We start from the raw sequence: 21,883 nt of genomic DNA on the forward strand, positions 1-21,883 counted from the left end.
AGAATATTGCTAGCGCTCACCAAATATTCATCTGCCCAAAGGGTCGGGAGAGGAAAGGGGAGAGGAACAAAGCCTAGGAAGGGTTGTTGGGTTTTATATACAATGAGGGAAATAACAGTTGAGCTCTGTCTACGGATACATTGAGTGTATGTACACTCATTCAGGTAGCATATTCCCACCCACGCCCCCACGCCCCCAAGCCCCCAGGTAGTTAGAGGGTGGCGAAATGTTCTTTGATTCCTGAAATCAAAACAGGCAAAGAGTTCCCAACGCCGGTTAAACTTAATTTTGCTTTCTTTATGGTAATAGGGTGAGAAAAGGTGCGTGACTTCTTCCATTCGAGTTCTAGCAAACTAAAAATAAAATGAAAAGAATCAAACTTCCCAAGTAGAGAGGACACTGCACTTAGTCGAACGCCACGCGGGAGGGAGACGGGTGTTAGTGAACACAAAGTAATTTGGCCAAGAAAAGAGCCCAGAAGATGAAGGAGGGCAGGCAGTCGTCAGCAAGGCCAGAGAGAAATCCAAAAAAGTTGGGCAAGAACGCGGACAGTCCTCTCCGCAGCAGGCCGGATAGCACGCCGGAGTAGGTTGGACAGACGTCCGGAGGGCTGCGGGCCTCGAGGTCTCGGCGCTAGGAGAGCTCCGGGTAACGCGTTGTCTGCGGGAGCGCTGGGATTCGGAGCGCAAGGGAAGGAAAGGGAAGGGAGTTCCGCCCCACCCCCGGCCCCGCCCGACATCCAGCGCCAGCGTCTTTGAGAGCAGAGAGTCGAGCACCGGGAGGCCCACAGCGGCGATTCCCACGGTGGGTTAGCCCAGGGTCAGAGGTTGGGGGAACCGCAGGCAGGGGACGCTCCGGCCGATGTCGCGGCGCCAGCTCTGCTGCAGAGCGGGCGCGGGGCACAGGGTGGCGCTCGCTGCCCGCACAGCGGGCGGAGGCTGCCGCGGCGCCTTTGTGTGCGTGGGAGCCGCGCTGCTGCCGGCAGCTTTAGGAGGGAAGTGGCGGGCGGGGACCGAGATTCGCAGGGTGACCCTAGACTGCCGCCTCGCCGGCATCGGAAACCTTCCCGGGGGATACCAAGAGGCCTTTCTGAAAGGATCCAATTCGTCGAAAAGGGGGAGAGGAAGGCAGGAGGTAATATTTAGAGAGTCTGGGATAGTCTCCCGGAGTCAAAACCGACCCCTGAATTCATGTAAGAAGAGAACGAGGGAAACTTTAGGGAGCTGGAACCTCAGCTAAGATCCCTGTAAGTGAAGCAGAAAGCTCCTTCCAGCTGTCGTTCCCCCGCTGCAAGAAGTGGTCGCGTGAGAAGCAAAGTTGGAGGAGTGGGCTTAAAAGAAGTCCCAGTAGATGGACTTGAAAGAATGGCATTAGAACAACAGTGAAAGCGGCGTCTTTGAGCGGGCGCTTTATTCCTGCTTCTAAGTCACTCCAAACCCTCCTCGCAGTCCCTAGAGTTCTTGGAGCCCTAACTGTAGTTAGAAACTAAAACAAAAGGTATAAGGCTGCTTCCTCGCCGCCAGGAGACTACGCAGAAAATTAAATTAAATTAAACACGCGCCCGGGGACCAAAGAAATTAGTTGGTGGGTTTTTTTTTCCCTCTGCTACAGCAAATCAACACTTCTGCGGCTACGATGTGCAGCGAACCTAAAGAGACGGTCACTGACGTGCATCCCCTGAAATCGCAGCGGCTGGAGCCCAGAATAGAAGGAATTACCGGCTTTTCTTTAATCCGGAAGCAAAGAATAAATAGGGTGCACGCAAATTCTATGTTATTTATTTAAAAACAGCAACAGTTGTATATCGAGCAGTCTTCAAAAGCTGCCACCCAGAACTGACAGCTCTAACTTAAAACTGAGTAAAGCATAACTCCACACTTCAGTCCTTTTGATTCCTTACTTAACATCATATTCTTTAAAACTAATAAAAGAATTGATCTCTGTGACATTACAAAAAAAGAAAGAAAGAAAGAAAGAAAGAAAGAAAGAAAGAAAGAAAGAAAAGCAGACAACTGTAAAAACCATACTTTAAAAAAAAAAAAGACAGACGTTGATAATGATAATACCAGGGGATTTTCTTAGGGAGATAATATTGGAGGATTTTCTTAGAGATGTAAGAAAAAATAATAATGACTATTTGGGCAGAAGAAAAAATCAGAAAATTTGAAACCCTGTTCATTCACAATTTCTCTATCAAATCAACCCCCCTCCTTGATTCTATCTGCATGAAAAATTGAGTAAAATGTAGAAATTCGTTGTTTTTCTCTGTCAATTTAGGCAACCAGAGAATAATCAAAGCCACACTTTTTTCCCCCTCTGCATGTCCTGCCTTAATTTTCCTGCCTAAAAGATCACCTAACCTTCAAGCTATCCTCTATAATAAAATATTTATTTCAAAGAAATCCTTCCACAGGTCTTCAGTAACATTTCATTCAAAAATCTCACCAAAAGATTCACAGAGGAATCTGAAAATATTGATGGCAGAACTGGTGACCTGCCCCACTGAGGAGTCCAATCCCATCCCTTGCTTGTCTTTAATATTTAATTTTAGAATTTTCTACCCAAGGAAAGCCCAGTGGAGAAGTTATACAAAGACTGGAGTAAGGATGGAAAGAAGGACAGACTCATCCAGGAACTTTTTCCAACAACTCATCACATTCGTTTAAGTTTCTAGTGTAAAATATTATAGCTAATAGTCCAATATCAATAAATTACAGTCACATCCCTAAATGAAAGAGATCATCCAAAAAGAAAAAAGTTGAAGAAGGAGCCAGAACGGGAGAAACCAGGATTCTATATAGGGAAGGAAGACTCAAATTTGGGGAGGAGATGAGGCAGGTCAACAGAAAGGCTGGATTGAGCCACAGCCCTTTTCTGGTCTCTGGAGGGTGGGCCCATATATGCTGGCCTGACCTTTTGGGTCAACAACTAGTTTAACTCTACCTTGATCTGCAAGACTGGAAGTTTGTCTCTCCATTCAAAGTGAGACCAAGGCTCTGGCTTCATTTGAGTGAGCCTCCAGCCACTGTTAGGGGAGTTGTTTTTTGTTTTTGTTTTTCTTAAAACACAAATTGAGGGAGGGGGGTCACAGTGTTGCATTTCATCCTCTGCCCTCCCAAAGAATATGCTCATCCTCAAAAGGGGAACCCTGCCCACCCTGCAGAAAACTCATCTAGAAATAGTATTGAATAACCATCAAAATCAAACTAAAGCAAAACTAGAAGGTGGGGGGCAAAAGTGAAAGTTTGCACATCTAAACAACTATGGAAAAATCTGTCCCCCTTCAATTACCCTAAAGAAATCTTCCAGACAATATCTCTCACTGCCATTACCCACCTCTTAATTCAAATGCAGATTCTGTATGCTACACAACTGATATTACAAATGTACCAAGCAGCTTTCCTCTTACCTGCCACTACATTTAACTCCTTCAGAACCGATTTCTCCGAATCCCTCAGCAATGCAACTTTCAATAAAAAAGAAACAACACTTAAACTGTGTTCTGCGTGTTAGTCCTAGGGAGAAAGTGACAGAAAGAGACTATTTTACTTTTCAATACCATTTTTTTGAGCTATAGTATACCAACAATCAGTGCTAACTTTATTGTCTGAAGCCATAGGGATTGGAGGCTTCAAACATCCACATAGACAGCGGGACTAAGGTTGTTTGCTACTTGGGCAAAACTGCATTATTCTGCAACATATTTATTCCAAATTGGATTTCCCTTCTGAATTTATAATATTCATAGCACTCTCTATTTTCACCTCTATTTCTATGGATAGTGACTTTGTAGAAATTTCAATGGAAAATTTTCAATTCAAGATGCATACCAAGACTGAACTTGGGCTGGTGCAAAGGCAAACCAAAAGAAAGAAGCTAAACTTACAACAATCTGAACACACTAACTTTTTATTCAATTTGATTCAAAATAATATTAATCTAATTGTGAAATTGTTTGATATAACATCAATCAACATTTAAAGTATTTTATGCGTCAAAGTATGGCTCAAGGAACACCCATTGCTTAAACGCACTTAGACATATAACAAGACAATATTTTTTAGTGGCATCATTGACACCTATAAACAATAGCCTAATAAATAGATTAAGGTTTAACCTTCCTTTTCTTTGGTGATTGTTTAGAGACTTTAAAAGAACAAATAACTCATTTCAACAGGAATCTACTATTGATATTTACTTCTACATAATCTTTAGACATGGAATGCCAAAAACAAGCTTTTATTAGCTTGATCTCCTCTACCTCCTAACAACAAGAGTTATCCCTGAAACCATGTTTTTATTTTAGATGTACTGATCTTCCAGTGTAAGGCTTGGCCTTTTAAATACTAAATACAATCAATGGACAACAACTTGACTCATTCTGGAGAGTAAAAAGGAAGCAGAGCAGGGAAACTTCTTTGAATTACTTAAGTGACTTAGTACAAGTTTTAAGAGGTCAGTAAATCCTGGTGTTATGAGCTAAAAACCACTGGTAAATAATTAATTACATTTCTTAGATACCATATCTTTATCTTGGCAAAACGAAAAAACACAGCTTAGCCAACCAGATTTTTTCCATCTGAGTAATATCTCAAAGGCAATTTTAAAAATATTACCACAAAACAGGGTCATAGTTTGTTTAAATTAGGCTTAATTGAAGATAAAATGCAAACTTCTATAGTTAAAAAAAGAAAAAAATACAAATTAACTGGCCTAGTCTTTTATCTGAGTTTATTAATACCATTTAAAATATTACAAATAAATCAATTACATTTCATGCATTTAAAATGCAATTCTAAAATGTTCCAGAGAAAGGCTTTTCATTTCAATGTGAAATATCCAAATTATTTCAACATTACAATGAGCAATTAGTTTGCAGGATCTGCAAACATTTAAATGTAGTGTCAGTAGTGTTTATTAACAAGTAACAATATACGTTCAGGAAATACACAAAAGCCAAAGTTGGTTGAGTTTCACTTGGACGATTTATTTAATACATGGGTTTTGGCAGACCCAGTTATTATGAAATATAGGCGAACTCTCACTTTAACTATGCCTGAACTGCCAGCAAATGCAAATAAGTACATGCTCCATTAAATTAAATGTCATCCAACATTTGTCAAATATTGTCTTAGTTACAGTTTGATACCTATCTAAATTCATATTCGAGCAAAACTAGGCCCCGAAAGTGCGTTTGTGGCTCTGCACCTCCAGAAATGAGTTCAAAAAACCTGCAGCTCATCAGAACGGCAACAATAACTCTTAATATTTTCTTATGACCAAAAAAAAAAATCTCAAGTTTACTTCAATATATTTTCAAATATTTACTGGAAGTAATGTACAAGAAAAATACTATACAAAATCGTCTCCTGGACAACTGCACCTCACACCCTTACACTGGTGGAGTTATATTTAATTGGTAACTAATCTAGAACGATTCTCCAGTTGTACAAACCATTAGGTTCAGACATATTTTACAAAGGCTTTTTTTCCCCTATTTTTGCTCTTTTGGCATTTAAACTACAGCCTCGTCTGAAATAAACGATAGCTTCTCAACTTTTTTATAAGCTTAAATCACAAAAAAAAAAAAAGTTTAACCCTAAGAATTTCCAATGAATTGCAAGAATTTACAGAAATGAGTATTATACAAACGGACCGCTGGACGAACAACAACAACAAAAAATAAAATTGGGAGATTATGCTCGGGAGTGATGAAAACGAGGTAGAAAAGGACAAACAGGGAAATAATCTGGTCTCACCGGAAAGGGGCATTTTTGCATAAGAAAAAGACACCTACCCTCATCCCCACCCCCACCCCATAAGTTAAGTTAATGCGATCAGAATAACTTTGGGATCAATATTAGCACAGTTCCGAAAGAAAGACCAGCTCACTACTGGAGGCAAAACTATCCAGAAGAGAAACCAAGTGGAAGGTTGTTTTTTACTTAGTTTTTTTTTTAAAAAAAAAAAAAGTGACAAAGATGAAAGAGAGCTGCTGCAGCGATTCGCCAAGACTGCCGTTTGCTTAAAGTTGCCTCGGTTCCACCTCAGGGAACAAAGAAAAAGAGGCAGAGCTGTCGTTGGGAGAGCTAAACGGCAAACTCTGGGTCTGTGTGCCGCCGGATGGGCACCCCACCGAGCTCCGACGGCCTTGCGCAGGGCACTGGCGCGCAGCGGCCGGGCAGGGCGCTCTGAAACCGAGGTGCCCAGAATTGCGATTCTGGCACCAAGTCGGCGGCTGCTGGGGCGGGAATGCCCTGTCCCGCCTCCTGCCTCGCCCTCCCCTCGGCTCGCACTCAACCGTGCTCAGCCGAATCATTTCTATCTACGCGGAAGCCCGCGGTCTCTCAGGCACTGGACTTGTCCTGCTCTGCCTCCAGAGACCACTTCCCTCTAAGAGTTACGCCCGTCACAACCCAGGGATGGCGGCGGGAGGATGAAGAGAGGAATAGGAGAACTAAAAGCCTGGAGAGGCGCTGGCTGGGGCTGTACGGAGTTCGGGCAGTGTTACCCGGTGGAGTGAAAAGCAGAGCCCGGGACAGCAATAAGCTTTACTTACATTTCCATATCCCCTTTTATAAAGTTAAGTCACAGAGGGAGAAGCGAATTAGTGGTGGTGTGTGTGTGTGTGTGTGTGTGTGTGTGTGTGTGTGTGTTTTGCAGGGTGCAGTGACGAGAGGCTGTGTGTGTGTGTGTGTGTGTGTGTGTGTGTGTGTGTGTGTGTTTTGCAGGGTGCAGTGACGAGAGGCTAAAGTTGAGGCCAGGGCGGAAGGGGCCCTAGCAGACCCGAGGTGGGAGGGGGTCTAGGAGGGGGGCACGGGAGTGCGCGTCACTCTAGGCCGTTGCGGTGGCCGGGCTCAGGGGGCTGCAGCAGCTCCGGGGAGTGGCAGGGCGGGCTGCCCGCGGCGCTATGCTCGCTGTCGGTGTCGCTGCCTTTCTTGCCGCCGCTGCCTGAGCCCGCCGAGCCGCCGCCGCCGCCGCCGCCGCTGTGCGTCTTCACGTGCTTGCTGAGGTGGTCGCTGCGCATGAAGCGCTTGTTGCAGACAGGGCAAGCGAAGCGCTTCTCGCCCGTGTGGGTCCGCAGGTGCCGCTGAAGCTCGTCGGAGCGCGTGAAGCGCTTGCCGCAGAAGAGCCAGTTGCACACGAAGGGCCGCTCGCCAGTGTGCCAGCGCAGGTGCGCCTTGAGGTGCGACGTCTTGCCGTACACCTTGCCGCAGCCCGGGATATGGCAACTGTGCAGGCCCTTGCGCCGCAGGCTCGCCCCGGCCGGGCCCAGCCGCTCCGCCTCCTGGCAGTTGGGGCAGTCGCAGGTGGCACGGCCCGAGTAGCGGCGCGCGGAGGAGCGTGGGGAGCCCCCCAGCGGCGCCGACGGCCCCGCGCTCAGCATGGAGCCCCCCGCGCCGGCCAGCGGCGATGGGGCCGAGTCCGGGTAGGAGCCGGGCAGCACGGGCTTGAAGCCGTCCATAAGGTGCTGCCCGGCGGGGCTGAGCAGATGCGAAGAGGCGCCGCTGCTGAAGGCCGAGTGGCTCAGGCCTGAGTAATCCGAGTTGTAGCCTCCGAGCGGCGAGTGCAGCGAGGTTTGGAGCCCCCCGGCGGCAGGGTGCAGCGAGCCGGGCAGCGCCGCCGCGCCGTTAGGGTTCTGCACGTCGATCCAGCCGGCGCCCACGTCCCACCAGCTGGAGGCGCCGGCCGAGCCCACGTCGCCCGCGGCGCTCAGGCCCGGGTGCGAGGGCTTGAACCACGATTCGTACGGGTGCGCCATGCCCACACGCGGGTAGATGCCCTGCAGCCCGTCCACCGAGGTGTGCACCTTGGAGATGAAAACGGGCTGGTGGGAGCCGTCCTGCGAATGCGCGGAGGAGCCACCGCCGCCGCCACCGCCGCCGCCGCTGCCCCCCGACACTCCGGGTGCCTGGAACACCGAGTAGTCGTTGGCGAACGGCGAGCTGGAGGCGGCGGCGGCGGCGGCGGCAGCAGCAGCAGCAGCGCTGCTGGAGGTGAGGGAGAAGGCGCTGGAGCCCGGCGAGCCGCCGCAGCTGAAGGAATCGGACACCAGGGCTGCGGCTGCCGCCGCCGCTGCCGCAGCCGCCGCCGCCGCCGAGGACGAGCCGCCGTTCCTGGAGGCCCCCGACACGCCAAAGCTTGAGAGACTGGAGCCCACCACGTTGCAGCTGCCGGAAGAGGAGGACGAGGAGCGTTTCCAGGGGTGGAAGCCTTTGCCGAAGGAAGAAGTGCTGTCCGAGAGGGAGGAGGGAGACGGGCTGGGGCTGCCGATCTTATTGCAGGTAGCAGCGAGCATGGCCAGAGGAGTCGATCCCAACCTCGGTTCTTCCTGCGAGAAAGAGGAGAGGAGAGGGGGTGGGGGAGGGGAAGTGGGCAAGGGGCCGGAGGGGGGTGGGGAGAAATGTGCATCAGTCCTCCGGTAGCCTCCACAACGCCCCACTGCGCCCCATCTCTCGCTGCGGTGCGCCACCAACTCACCTGGCACCCCCAACAGCCCCGGCGCCCGGCTGCTTCCTACTCTACGGGAGGGGACAAGTTTGGCTGCAGGCGTCTGATTCGGAAGCAAAGCGCCACGCTAAAGAAGAGTTTGACAAGTATCCTCACCTAAAACAACACTCATGCAAACAAGACCCCAGACACTTCGAAAAACAAACAAGTAAAAAGTCCAGATTGGGGAGGAAGGAAGTTTCCCTTGCCGAAAAGCCTGGGGAAAAACCATTGGATTGCTTTCAAGAGCGCGTCCCCTTGTAATCCAGAGAGAGCTTTGAGAATTGTTCCGGTTCCAAGACACCCACTCTGGGTTGTTTCTCCCAGGCCAAAAGAGGTCAAACTGTAGAGCTCGATCGCTCTTTTTCTTTTCTTTTTTTTCTTAAAAAAAAATAAAGCATATCTACAATAGTAAAAAGAACACGAGTTCAACGTACCTGCAAGACAAGGCGGGCTGCGGAATTTTTTAAGGGGCAGGGGAAGAAACTGCAGTTTGCCCAGGAGGAAAGACTTGTTTCCTTTACCCCCGAATTCGGCGCATATAAAATGGGCTGGACGCACGACTCCCGGGTAGGGAGCGGCCGGGAGCTGCGAAGTGGCTTGTCTAAATACCCTTCGAACCTTTTCCTGCGCTGAAAAAAGTGACTCTACCCCTCGCTCCCTCTCTTTCTTTTCTCCAAACTCACTTGAATTTAAAGGGGGGGGGGGAGCTCGCAAAAGAGAGACTGATAGCCCGTGGCCTGGCCGAGGCGACTTTAACCCCCTCCGATCGGCAATAAAAGGAAACTAATTAAACCAGCAAGAGAAAATCCTGAGACTCACCCCTAGAAGTGAAGTTGCCATCACACAAATGTGCCCTCCTCCTCTCAGAGGATCTTTTTTATATTGATAAATCAGAGGCAGTGTTTTTTTTAGAGGTGTGCAATACAATGATCAGTTCCGCCCATTCCACCACAATTGTAGCTCCCTCTCCGGCTTTGAAGTGCCGCGGAGGCGCAGCCAGCCAATCTGCGGCCTCGCCGGGCCGCGCCGCGCGCGCGCCGTGAGGTCATCGGCGCCGCCGCCGGCCGCGGGCGGGGGGCTGGGGGGAGGGGTGGACGGTAGCGGGAGGGGCGCGAGTGACTACGTGTGTGTTACAAAGTGGGGGGGGGGGGTGAGTGAATGTGAGTAACTATGAAACTGCGTGCGTGTGGGACCAAGCTGGGAAGGAGAGGATAGTGCAGAAAAGGGGTGGGGTGGGGGCGGAAGGGAGGGGTTGTGTTTAACAGCGACGGTGTGGTGAAGGCGGGGAGCGGGAGAAGGACAGTGCAGGGAAGGAAGAGGGACCGTGCTGTGTGTAACAGTGTAACTGCTTGTGTGACAAAGCGGTGAGGGGGTGGGGTGGAAAGGAACCGGACAGTCAAGCATTGAGGGAAAGGGTGTGAGTGTACCATAGTGTAACTGAGTCTGAGAAACCTGGGGAGGGAAGTGCAGTAAAGTGTGTGTGTGTGTGTGTGTGTGTGTGTGTGAGAGAGAGAGAGAGAGAGAGAGAGAGAGAGAGAGAGAGAGGAGAGAAGAGAGAGAAGAAGAGGGAGAGGGTATGAGTCTGTGAGCTTGATGTGGGTCAGAGGAAGCGTGTGTGAATATGTGTGTTTGTGTGAGGGAAGATGGAGGGTGAGTGTGTGCTTGTGTGTGTACAAGCAACAAAGCTGGGAGTGGAGAATAGAAACAGCTCAGTACAGTGTACATACATAAAAGAGAAAGATGGGACGACTTGAAGAGTGAAACTGGGAAGTTGAGTGAAGCTAAGAAAATAAATATTCCCAAACTATCACTGTCGCCAACTTCCTCTGGTTCTCTGTAACTAAATTCCCAAGGGATCTTTTTCTTCTTGAACACCGTCTCTACATTTTTGAAGAAAATCTTATTAATATCTCCCTTTCCCTTCCTGGCTCTCCCACCAAATAATAGAAAGGTTGATGCTGAGGAGTATTTTTAGGGGTGAGAGAGGAATTCAGTGCGGTTGTGCCCAGGTGCTGTTACTTGGACGCGCGCACTCTCTTCCCACCCCACTCCCTTCTTGAAGTGGGATTCGACTTTGGAAAGGCACATCTTACTCTGGAAGTGTGGGTGTGTTTGCCCCGTGGCGTTGAGGAAATTGCAATACAAAAGGATTGGATAATGAAGGAATTGAGAGAAATTTCTTTGCGTGAGAATTTGAGGAGTGTTTTATGAAATTTAGGAGGAGTTCTCACTGGAAATCTCGCTGCATCTCTCTGAGAAAAAAAAAAATAGGGATTCTGACTGAAATCTGTAGGTTCTATTTATCTGAGAATAGAGACAAGCTTTTGACAAATCTGGGACTACATTTATGGAGGCGTTTGTAAATAATGGTGTTTGGGCCAGAGATCTTTGAGTGTATGTGTATGTTAAAAGATAAACCCAGTTCAAATTCAGTGGGTTTTAGTCACTTACTTGCCATTCGTGTTATCTGCCATCAGAAATGTCATTACAATTTCACTGTCACAACATGAGAACATCTTAAACCACAGTGAGCACCACAATAGAGGAGCAAAAAGCCCAGAGACCTTGGAGCCCTATTGAACATTCACGTTAAAAAAAATAATAATAACAGTAATTCGTATTTTTAAGCAGTTACAAATGCTCTTTGGTATCTCGTTTTAAGGTGGAATTGATTAAAATGTAACTAGCTGCAAGAATTGCTTTGTTTTGACTGGGGAAACTTTTTTTTTTTTTCTTTCCTTGTTTTTGAATCCTCCTCAAGTGCATCACAGCTTCTGGAGACGTCAAAAAATCCTCCTGGGATTTACTGCACTCCAAAGTCAGCTGGATCATTTGTGTAAGTTTCACTGAGCAGAGTTGAGGCTGATGTTTGCGGTGTAAGAGTATGCTTCTGACCCCCTTTTAACGGCGTTGGAATATTGACTGTACATCATATCTATTGATTAAGGGGGTAAGGAACACTCTCATACTTAGAAGTAAGTGTGAAGTAAATTAATGAACTGCTTTCTTTCTCTGAAGGCTGACGCTTACCATAAATGTGTTTCTCCCTGCAAGCCGCTCTGAATGATTTTAGCGTGTTGAGAAGGCGTGACAGGCCAGCCCAGAAGGAGGAAGGGGTGGGGGAAGGAGGGAACTCCGTTTAACAAATAAAAGAGAATTAACTTCATTGCTTTGGTCTCCTTCTATAATGATATTCATTTTAAGGACCTAATACACAGTTGTTCAAATTTGGGGTTTAATTCTAATCAATACCAACACCCTCAAAGGTGGAGGGAAAAAAAGCTTGCGGGAAAGACTCTTGTCCGTGAACAGTTATTTATCTTTTTATCCTCTTCTCTTCTGGAAATGAGACAGGACTATGGAAAAGTTAGATGTTGATTCTGTGAGTAAACAGAGACGTTAACCACAGTTTCCTCAAAAGTGTCAGGAATTAGAACAACCCAGAGTCATGTGATTGCAATTTTGAGCTACCTAATTCCAAGATTTATCATTTTTAAAAATTCACTATAGAATTACATATAATTCCTTCCTGAAATGGGTAAACAACGATGGTGTGGATTTAATGAATATACCGGATTCTCGAATTTGCATAAAGTTGGTTTGCAGCATTTGGGGATTTTCACAAAGGTTTGTATTGCAGCCTTCTTCACAAGATTTATCTATATGCTCCATTTACTGCTTTTACAAAAGTGAGGTGTTTGATGTTTACTTCGTAGTAGTATTGGCTAAAGGGCATTTTTTCCTTCTCTCACATTGCATAACTGATTAGTGTGTGTATGGCATGAGACATAAGCTAGCAGAGTGAAAAAGGGAAGACAAAGAGAATTATATAATTGACCAAAAATAAAAACAGTAATTCAAGGAAACTGGTCTTAATAGCAGACCTTTCTCCACTTTGTAGAAGTGATTCCATCATTTTTGAATCCCCCTTAAGAAGGAATATCTGTAATCTATTGTAGATACAGCCTACCCAGCAAAGTATTTAAGAAGGCATAGAGTTCTGTTTACCTTTTGCTATACTGATCATCACTCATGAGTGTTATATCATGATATAATTGGGAATGGAAGGGGAAGAAAAAAGAGGAAGTTTAAGCTTTCTAACATTAACTAAAAGTTTCCCCCACCCCATATGAAGTTTAATGTGCTGGGGTGGTGATGTTGGTAGATGGATGTTCTGCTGTTTCTTGCAAACCTGTGGGATCCACTTTCAATAAAGCTAAAATCTATTAGCATTCTGTATGCATCTGCAGCATAAATTTCATTTGAATTTCAAATTTAATAAACCAGGAGGTTTTTAATCATCCCTGGTTTTATTTGTTTGATATTAACATGCTTATTGACCGGGTCTGGTGACCAGTTTGATCATTACAGGACAGCAAAAAGTTAATTAAAACGACCACAGCCCCTTAATCATATCATCTGTCTCATCCATGTCTCTCTCTTTATTACCGGTGATGATGGATAGTCTTCCAGATTAATTTCTCTGTTTCTTCGATTTGGACAACAGCTTTTGGGACCTAATTTACATCCTGGGAACAACTTGCTCAAGTATATCTAACACCTTGCAGCTACAATATATATCAACATCTCCTTAGATGGAGAGGAGAAGGGGAGATTTTTTGCAGGCGCGTTTGAAGACTAATCAATGCTCCGGGCTGGAACCCTTAAGCTTTCACAACTAAAGAAACAAAATGTCCTAAAAGCAAATTAGAGGCCTCGATCCCTGCTTTTCCTTTTTCTGTGGGGAGTGAGGGGTAGGAGGTGGGAGGGGGGTGGGGGTTGGTGGGCTAGCGAGTGAATTATGCCTCCGCTGTTCGGTTAAAATGTGTAGATACAGCGACAAGTAAATAAAGCTATTTGCAACCATTAAATAGAATCAGGGATTTATAGTCGAAAATATAAAAGTTATCCAGGCTTTCAAGTGTCAAGCAACGCATCTCCACCAAATACCGTTTCGAGGCTAAGTGTAGTCATGTATATAAACAGCGTTGAAGAAGCCAAATAGAAAAAACAAGGCACATGAACTATAGGCGCGTACCTCTGCTGGGTACGTTTAAACCGGACTCTTCGCTCCTCGGTTTTCGGAGTACTAGAAGGGAAGCGCAAGCTCGGAAAGCTGACCGGCCGGTGCCGGCTGCTGACGGTCTGAAGGCGGAGCCCTCGGCGGCCCCAGCCCGGCGTTTCTCCCGGGGTGGCTGGCGGCCTCCAACCCTAGCTACCGTGCTGGGACCACTACCCGCGCGGAAGCGTTGGATGCTAAATAAAGCGTGAAGCTAGATGGGGAGGCAGCCGGGAGCCGCAGCCTGCTGCAGGGAGGAGCGGACTAGGCCAGGTTGGGGGTGTCTTCTATTCGAGAGCTCTCCGGTCAAAGTCTCTTTCCAGCTGAAAAGAAAACCTGGCCAGGCGTGGACCTGTGACTTCCTGGGGAGTGCCCCTCTGCCATCCACTCCTGCTTTGGAGTGGCTTTACTAGGAAGTTGCCTAGCATTTCCTGGGAAGGGAGGTAGTAAAAGCCCCTCGCTGGTGGCAGATTGTTGAGCCGTAGGTGGGAAAGGATCAGTGGGCCACAGCCCAAAGAGGGCTGTATTTTCCTGATTGGAAAATGGGAACTTCCACGCTGAACAATAGCCCCTATTAGTAAGGTTATTCGGTTTCAAACTGTCCGACCACATTTGCAACTGAGGCCTTACTTTCCTGGTACTGCTTAATTGAATGCATTTGTTGACCACCGCGAAGCAATAGTGACTTTGGTCTAGTTGCATGGAATCTCCTTATGGATGGAAATCATTGCCTTGATGACTGAATAAATGGAACCACTCGAGAGAGCATTTCATATATTTTCCTAAGTGGCTTGATCTTTTTCTTCTGTATCATACTGCTTAATATTTACCGTTTTTCTTCTCTGCCACTTCAAACCATTCAAAAGTTAGGGATGGTTTAATTAAAAGAGATTTATCCATTTAACAGGATATTATGTGCCTTGAACTTGAGTCTCTTTAGCTGGGGCATTCAAATATCACATATTCAGAAGACAAGGAGAAAGACTTTTCCCTTGTATCAAACAAAGCATATGAATAAAATTCATAGACAGGAAAAACATGAGAATATTTACCAAAATATTTGCTTGATATCTCCATCTATATGTATACCCTATATTGGAGGAAGAAAACAGCACATTTCCCTATTTGTTATATATGCATAATGTTAATATACCCATAATATGTTAATATAAGTGCATGCTTGCTCTACAGGCTGTGTATACAGCCTGTATATTTCATATTCATCTCTCTGCCAGCCCATGGATGAAATTGCTAATTAATTCTACAGCACTATGTATATCTCCTCCATCATGTAAATGAAAGAAACACATGTAGGGAAGAGAGAATTTGCTCATTCGGGGTGAATGGTGTGTGTGTATTCTTGTGCAAGGAAAGGGGGTGTTAGATATTCAGATGGAGTTGGTCTCTGATTTTTTTCTTAGAATGAATTTTTTTTTTTGCTTGTTTGTTGTTGTGGTATTATATATCACTTTCTCATAGCTAATGCTGAGTTAAAAACTACTAAATTCTTATCCTCAACGCTATTGATTTCTTTTCATTCTGTTCTGTTACTAGAAGTGGTAATGCTCCCAGATTACCCCGTCCTCTCCTCCAGACGGTTGACAATTGCAATCGCAGTTTTGGGAAGATAAATGTTACTTTGGGAATTGTGTTTAATTACAAATAATCTAAGAGCTGCTCCCAGTCTCTGGGTTTAACCACACATGTGTTCAAATCATTGTACAAGGTTTACAAATAGGTGATATTTATGAACAGAGATACAATTCACTTTTCCAAAGCAGAGGCAAAACTAGGATGCTCTCATTTTGGGGTGTGTCATCAGGCCCCTCAAAAATAACAACAATAAAAAGTGTGGACTCTAAGAATACTTGAAAACTTAAGAAGAAGAAAAAGAAAAAAAAAAAAACATTTCCGCTGGAGTTTACCTTCAGGTCAATTTTATTAAGGTGAAACTCTGAAAATAAGCCATTCTTTGTTGAGTTCTTAAAATCTCTCACATAAATCCAGTGTATCCATTTGTGTAGGGAAAATTGAAGAGCTCCCATATTTGCATTTTCTGTACATTTTTTTTCTGACAGAAGTCTTTTTCATGTTCTCTGAAATAACCCAACAGTTATTTTTACAGTTCCTCTTGTAACTCAGCTGCTACCTTTGTGTGTGTATGCACGCGTGTGTGCATGTGTGATTCTTTGCTTATATGGCAGCTCAATTAGAGTTGTTTGTGTGTGTGCTTGCTTTTTTTTTTTTTTTTTTTTTTTTCCTAATAGTCTTATTAACAAGAAAAAAGGTGGCGAACAGGTTATTCTCTTAACCTGACCTGGCTGTAAGAGTAAGATGAGCAGCACTGAACAGATGTCCCCATTTAAGCCGTTCTTTTCCCACATGCCTGCTGGATATTGCAGGCGCGCAGGAAGCTCGCTTCAAACCTGGCCCATTTCAGGCCATAATGGCCACGTTATTTCGGCCCACTGAACACGAACAAAATCGCGTGCTTTAGAATCATTCGACTCTGAGTCCAGGAAAAGCAGGGGGTGTGGTGGCAGTGGGGGTGGCTAGGGAGGGGTGCGTGTGTTGGGGGGGGTGCGGTGGGGAGCTGATTTCATCTCGGATCCCAGGAAGAGAACTTGCTTAAAAGAATTTTTCCCCAGCAAATATGGTATAATTTACAGCGCAACTTAATAATCCGAGGGGCAATGGAAAAGCCCTTTGCGTTATAAACCGCTTCTAATTACCTGCCAGAGCAATTAGCTGACTATCACGAAGAAATTAGATCGCTCAATGTAGCATAAATAATGCGAATAATTTTGTAAGAAGAATGGAAAGCGAGACCTGGTGTTTCTTTATAAGGAAATAACACCTCGTACTATATGAGCCCTCCATGAACACATATTAATGTCTAGGCATGCATGGCAATGAGTCCGAGCAGGAGCCCTCTGGCTGAGGTTCAGCACTTCCCCGGTTTACGTATGCGGGGTGAAAGTCGGCTTCTAGGCTTTCGATCTCCAGCCTTCCAGCTCACAGTAATTAACACATAGCGACTTCAATGGGAAAACCTGTTTTCCAGATGATTTTTACAATGCAGCTTTATGTCTCACTTGGCAGTTTAAATAGCTGGAGTTGTTTTCTGGCTTCATCTTTACTGTCATCTGTTGAGCATATTTTGCTTAGAATATTGAACCCCAACCAAAACTTAGGTGAGGCTTTTATTGATTTTTTTCTTAAAAAGTGGGCATATCAGAAGATATCTTGAGGGCACTAGGGCAAAGAATACTTGCAAGGCATAAATGATAGCAAATATCTGCTTTCCGGAATGAGGTTGCAAAGTATATTGAAATATTTTTGTGTGTACTTCGCCTTAACTTTAAAAAATCTACCTCAATCATGTTTTATATTTAACTCATTTCTTTTGACTGTGTGCTTCTTTTATGGGGGTGAGGATGGTGAGTGTACACATTTCTTAGCCAAGGAAATCAAGAGTAAAGCTAAAACCTAAGTTGGGAGGAAAGATGACGATTCACTTAGGTGCCTGATAACTTTTTTTTTCCCAAAAAGCTTGAAATTCATTGGGTTTATTAATTACAAATAAAAGAAAGAACTTCAAAAGATGCTTGGAAATTGAATATATGCGTCCGATACTTACACACACACACACACACACACACACACACACACAGACGAAGAAGCTGTTGCCTACAGCTCCCCAGAATTCCAATGTCGCCAAAGTGAAGGGAGACGCTGGCCCGGGCTTCCCCGGTAAGTGAGGTGGGTTATATTATCAGTCAAGTTGAGTCAGCCCCTAGAGCTTCCGTGGTACTCGAACTCGACGTCTGTAGTAGTCAAAGCAACGGGTGTTGTGTGAATCCAAGTTTTGCTAGCAGGTTCCAGCACAGCCATCGAGGAGACTCCCGCCTCCCGCAGCCTTCTTAGTCTAGGGCTGACCCCCAACCCCTGACTCATCCCTGCGCATAGGAAACTTCGTCCCTGGTCATTTTTGGAACATCGTTCAAGCTTGATTTCAGTGAGTTTTGCGGGACTGCACAACCGTCTTGGGTCGACGGACCTCATACACCCAGCTTCCTCCAAATGAGAAAACACCGAAGCTTTTGCTGGTGGTTGGGAAGATCTAGATGGAAACTGAGGATTGGAGTGATTAATTTCGTCATCACAGGCTACAACTTGGGCAACTGCTGTTTTTAGCGTCACGTCTATGCGGCATCTCTCCCCTTTAAAAAGAGATCTTTTTCCCCCGAGCTCAGGGCTACGGGGATGGGAACAGGGTATATGACTACAGAGAAGGGTGTCCCTTAACAGACACAACCTCCACTTGGGAAGCTATTAGAAATAAAATATCCACATCAGCTCCCGGGAACTGTGACGTAATGTGCTAATCACTTGGTTCAAGGGCAGCTACTGTACCCAGAGCGGAGTCCCGGTTTCCAAGTCGAGACAGAAACGCCTATCTAGACTGAACAGGGGGCACATTTTTATTTAAGGGTTGACAAGTATCGACTCCTGTGCTCAGCAGAGGTGATTTTTTAGTAGGAAATAAAATTTTGATTCTTGCTTATGGATTTTGGAAAAGTAATAAAGGCTGCTCACATTCGGAGAACGCCAATTGTCCACAATCTTCTCACCGAACATTCCAACTTGCTAAATTGTCTTTCGTTTCTCCCGAACACTTTGCATTACCCTCCCTCCCCCAAACGTGGCCGTGGAAATTCTCCATCTTAAATACAAGGAGCGTGCAGAACACCAAAGAGGCTGCCCTATTTTAATTCAAAACAAGGACCAGAAGCCGAGGTCTCCGAAGGAGAATCAACTTTCCTCTTAAGTGCCTGCACCTAACCCCCCAGTAGCCAATGTAGTCTCTCTCTCTCTCTCTTCTTTGTCTTTTATTAAAATGCTTTCTTGTCTTTGGGGGGCAATACTTTTCAAAGTGAAATAAATAAGGTGAACTGATTATTGTCATGCCTGTAATTGCTCGAAAAATATTTTCCATTGGGACCTCATAAGTCAAATATGCTGGGCTTGATCATCAATGAAGAAAGTAAACATTGGAAGAAGTAAAATCCAGTACTTTGGAGTCTCCACTGGGCATTTACCGCCCAGAAATGGAATGCTCATCACCGTCAAAAGGCAGCTATTAAACAGAAAGTTCTCGAGTTTTTCTGTAGATGGTGCTTCAGTCGTTTTCTAGAATATATCTATTCTAACATATAATACCCAACATGTATCTATTGTAACATATAGTAACATCTCCTCCATGAAGAAGCTGGAAAAAACAGTTGTTGCAACCTGAAACTATTTGACAAGGACAAATTATTTGGAGATCTATGGCTAAAAATGTGGGAAGGACTAATGAATTCACTTCAGTAAATTTTTCTGCTTTGGTTCAAGAATTCCTCTAAGTTTGAACAAAAGGAAGATGAAAGTGATTTCTAGAGTTTTGGCAAACTTACCAAAGTAGTTACTTACTCCTCTTTAAGAAGAGATATGTAGCAAACTAGTAAAAACCGAAGACAAACCAAAAGAAGCATACTTCAGTAAATTTGCTACAAGACATTTGCAGTAATGATTAACTGGTATTAGGATTTTAAAGAGTAGTAGGCTCCATTTCTGAGTTTTAATAGCTTTTAGCAAATTTAATTGAAAGAACCCAATCAATATATAGTATTAAAACCTTCGAAATAAGCCTTAGATAGATATTCACAAATGATTTTATTAGGTGTCTTGTTGATTTACCAACTGTCAAAACTATTCTTCGTCTTAAGCTCCGGTAATACGAATTACCTTCCCTTAGCTACCTCAGTCAAGATTTAGGGACCAAATTCCAACATGTTTGAAAACAGGTGGCGAAACTGTATGTTTAGAAGTCTGCGGGAGGGAAAAATAATTCCAACCCAGTGTTTGACTTAAAAAGGTCTGTTGTGTCCCAATTCCTAACTTAGATGGGATCAGAATCTTGCGGACCGAGGCACCCACCAAGATCCCCTGAGGGGCAGGGCTCACGGAGGCCGCCCTACGCACGGGAGGCCACCAGGAGCCCTGCTTCTCCACCTTTAATTGTCTGAGGAATTTCAGAGGTGCCCGCTTTCAGTTTCACGAACATCGGGGTGTTTTGCCACCGAGTTTACCAATGAACTGGCGTTCCGTTTCCATGCTAGGACCATCTAAGAGACAGTCAGGAGGGGCAAAGGTTGGGGGGTAGACGTGGGCGTAGAGAGGAGAGGAGAGGTCCGCCGCCCAAGCTTTCCGCAAGCTGAAGCTCCTCAAGCGGACAGTCGGCTTAATTAATGTTCTGTACTTGGGGGAAACTAAAATAAAAGATGAGTAGTGGACTTTACCCGCCCGTCGCAGGATTCGGAAGAAATGAGCAACGGTTGTCTGTGTGGCAGTCGGGGTGTGTGTGTGTGTGTGCGGGGGGGCAGTTCCAAACCGGTCTTCCGAGAGCCTGGAGTTGGGATCTCCTCGGACAACTCCATAGATAGTTTCCGTACCCAGCAGTCACAATATTTGCGCTCCCCTTTCTTCCTGGCTCGCTACCCACTCCCTTTCCTTTCACTCTCCCCTTCCGTCCCGCAGCCCGCCATCCCGGGTCCCGCGGGCGAAAGCCTGCCCAGCGCGCACCTCCGGGCCTCGGGTGCCGGCCGCCCGCCGGGGGGCACGCGCGTCCCCGCCCGCCGCCGGAGCTGCCCAGGCTGCAGCGGCCGCGGCCGCGGGAGGCGGAGGCGCCGGCCCTGGGCGACGCCGCTACCCAGCCCAGCCCCGCCCCGCCCCACCCTCCGGCCCTCCCCTCCGCTTAGCCGAGCTCTCCCGCCGAGCGCCGCGGCGGGCTTCGCGCTCTGCCGGACCGGGACGCGGTGGCCGCGGCGGCTCCCGGGCCTGGAAGGCCGCGCCGGCTCCCGCCAAGGGGGAGGCGTCACTCCGCCCCGGGGCGGTTGTGTCGCGCGGACCCCGGGGCCTGCCACAAAAGCCCCTTTCCGCAGGCCAGGCTAGACCGGAGCCGGGTGTGCGGCGACCGCTCCCCACCCCTGCACTCAGCCGCCCGCCCCGCTCCTCCTCCGTCCCTCCCCTGTCCCTCCTCCTCCTCATCTCCCCACCCCCGAGGGCTCGCACACCCCGCGGGCGGGGAGGAGCCGCCCTCGGGGCGGACAAAGGGGCCAGCCGGGAGGGAGGGGGCTGCGGCCGGCACGCGCTGCCGCGGGAGGGGCTGGCCGCGCCCCGGGCTGTAGACCCCGCACCTGCTGGGCGGCCTGCGCGGCCCGGGTACTGAGCAGGCGGGAGGTGGGAAGCGGGGTGCGGCGCAAGGGGGTGTGTGCGGGAGGGGGTCGCGGACGGGTTAGGCGGCTTGGGACACCCCTCCCAGGCAATAGCTGAACCTCCTGCTTCGCCGGCCTCCCCATCTAAGTCTTGACTGGACTGGACTCTGAAGCTCCTTTAATAATTCATAATCTCGTTTCCGTATCAGTGATAATGCCTCAGAATCAACCGAAGGACTTGTTAAAACACAGTTGCTGTGCCCACCCCAGTTTTTGCGTAAGTAGGTTTGGGTGGGCCCCTATAATTAATTTGCATTTCCAAACAAGTTCCCACGTGAAGCTGATGCTGCCCTTCTAGGTACCATTGATTGAAAATCACTACTATACCATTCATTGCGCTCCCGTACTGTAGAAGTGGCAAGAGGTTCTCACACTGGGATCCCAAATGCACTGCCTGTCCTTTCATTGCAGAGGTAATCTTACTTCTTTGTAAGGTGAGCTCTGCATTGAGAATGGACTGTATTTTCAAGCCAGAAGTTCTAAATTTGAGGCTGGAGCATAATCGTCGCGTCGCTGGTGCTGGGGAAAGCAGGCTGCGTAGGTGTGGACGGAGAAAAGTCATGTTCAGCTGACAATCTCCCCTTTCAAAAGGGAATCCACTAAATCCCTTCTGATGTAATGACAATCTCCTGCCTTCTCTTTACAACTTTCAATTTTTTTCTTCTGTTCAGTCCCATGTCCTGCGTATTTTTATTGCTTTATATTTTATTGAGGGATCTCAAAGATTTAAAAACAGGTCAAAAGAATTAGATGACAGGCAGAGAAGAGATTTTAAAAGCTACCACACAGTTGATTTTTTTAAAAGTGTTTTAAAAGCGTATCAATACATTTAAAGGGAACATAATTACTATTATAATTTTAAACTCACCCCCTGCCTTCTCAAATCTGGCCCTTCAAAAAAAATTATTTGATAATCCGTGAAAATATATTTTGACATTCCAATCCAATGAGAGTAAGTTTTGAGGGAAACTACCCGAAAAGAAACATGGTCAAGTTTTCTTATCCCCTGTCG

At 46.5% G+C, this 21,883-nt stretch overlaps 1 protein-coding gene across 1 annotated transcript; it reads right to left on the reverse strand.

Annotated features, from left to right (window-relative positions):
• Window positions 1-6,829: 6,829 nt before the first annotated feature.
• On the reverse strand, window positions 6,830-9,333 carry SP8 (Sp8 transcription factor). The gene is made up of 2 exons (XM_037837596.1): window positions 9,313-9,333; window positions 6,830-8,332 (listed from the first exon to the last, which is right to left on the reverse strand). Exons 1-2 carry the CDS (start codon window positions 9,331-9,333, stop codon window positions 6,830-6,832), a joined length of 1,524 nt encoding a protein of 507 aa, XP_037693524.1.
• Between the last annotated feature and the right edge of the window lie 12,550 nt (window positions 9,334-21,883).

This window comes from Choloepus didactylus, chromosome 5 (assembly GCF_015220235.1).
Source record: "Choloepus didactylus isolate mChoDid1 chromosome 5, mChoDid1.pri, whole genome shotgun sequence".
Lineage (NCBI taxonomy): Eukaryota > Metazoa > Chordata > Mammalia > Pilosa > Megalonychidae > Choloepus > Choloepus didactylus.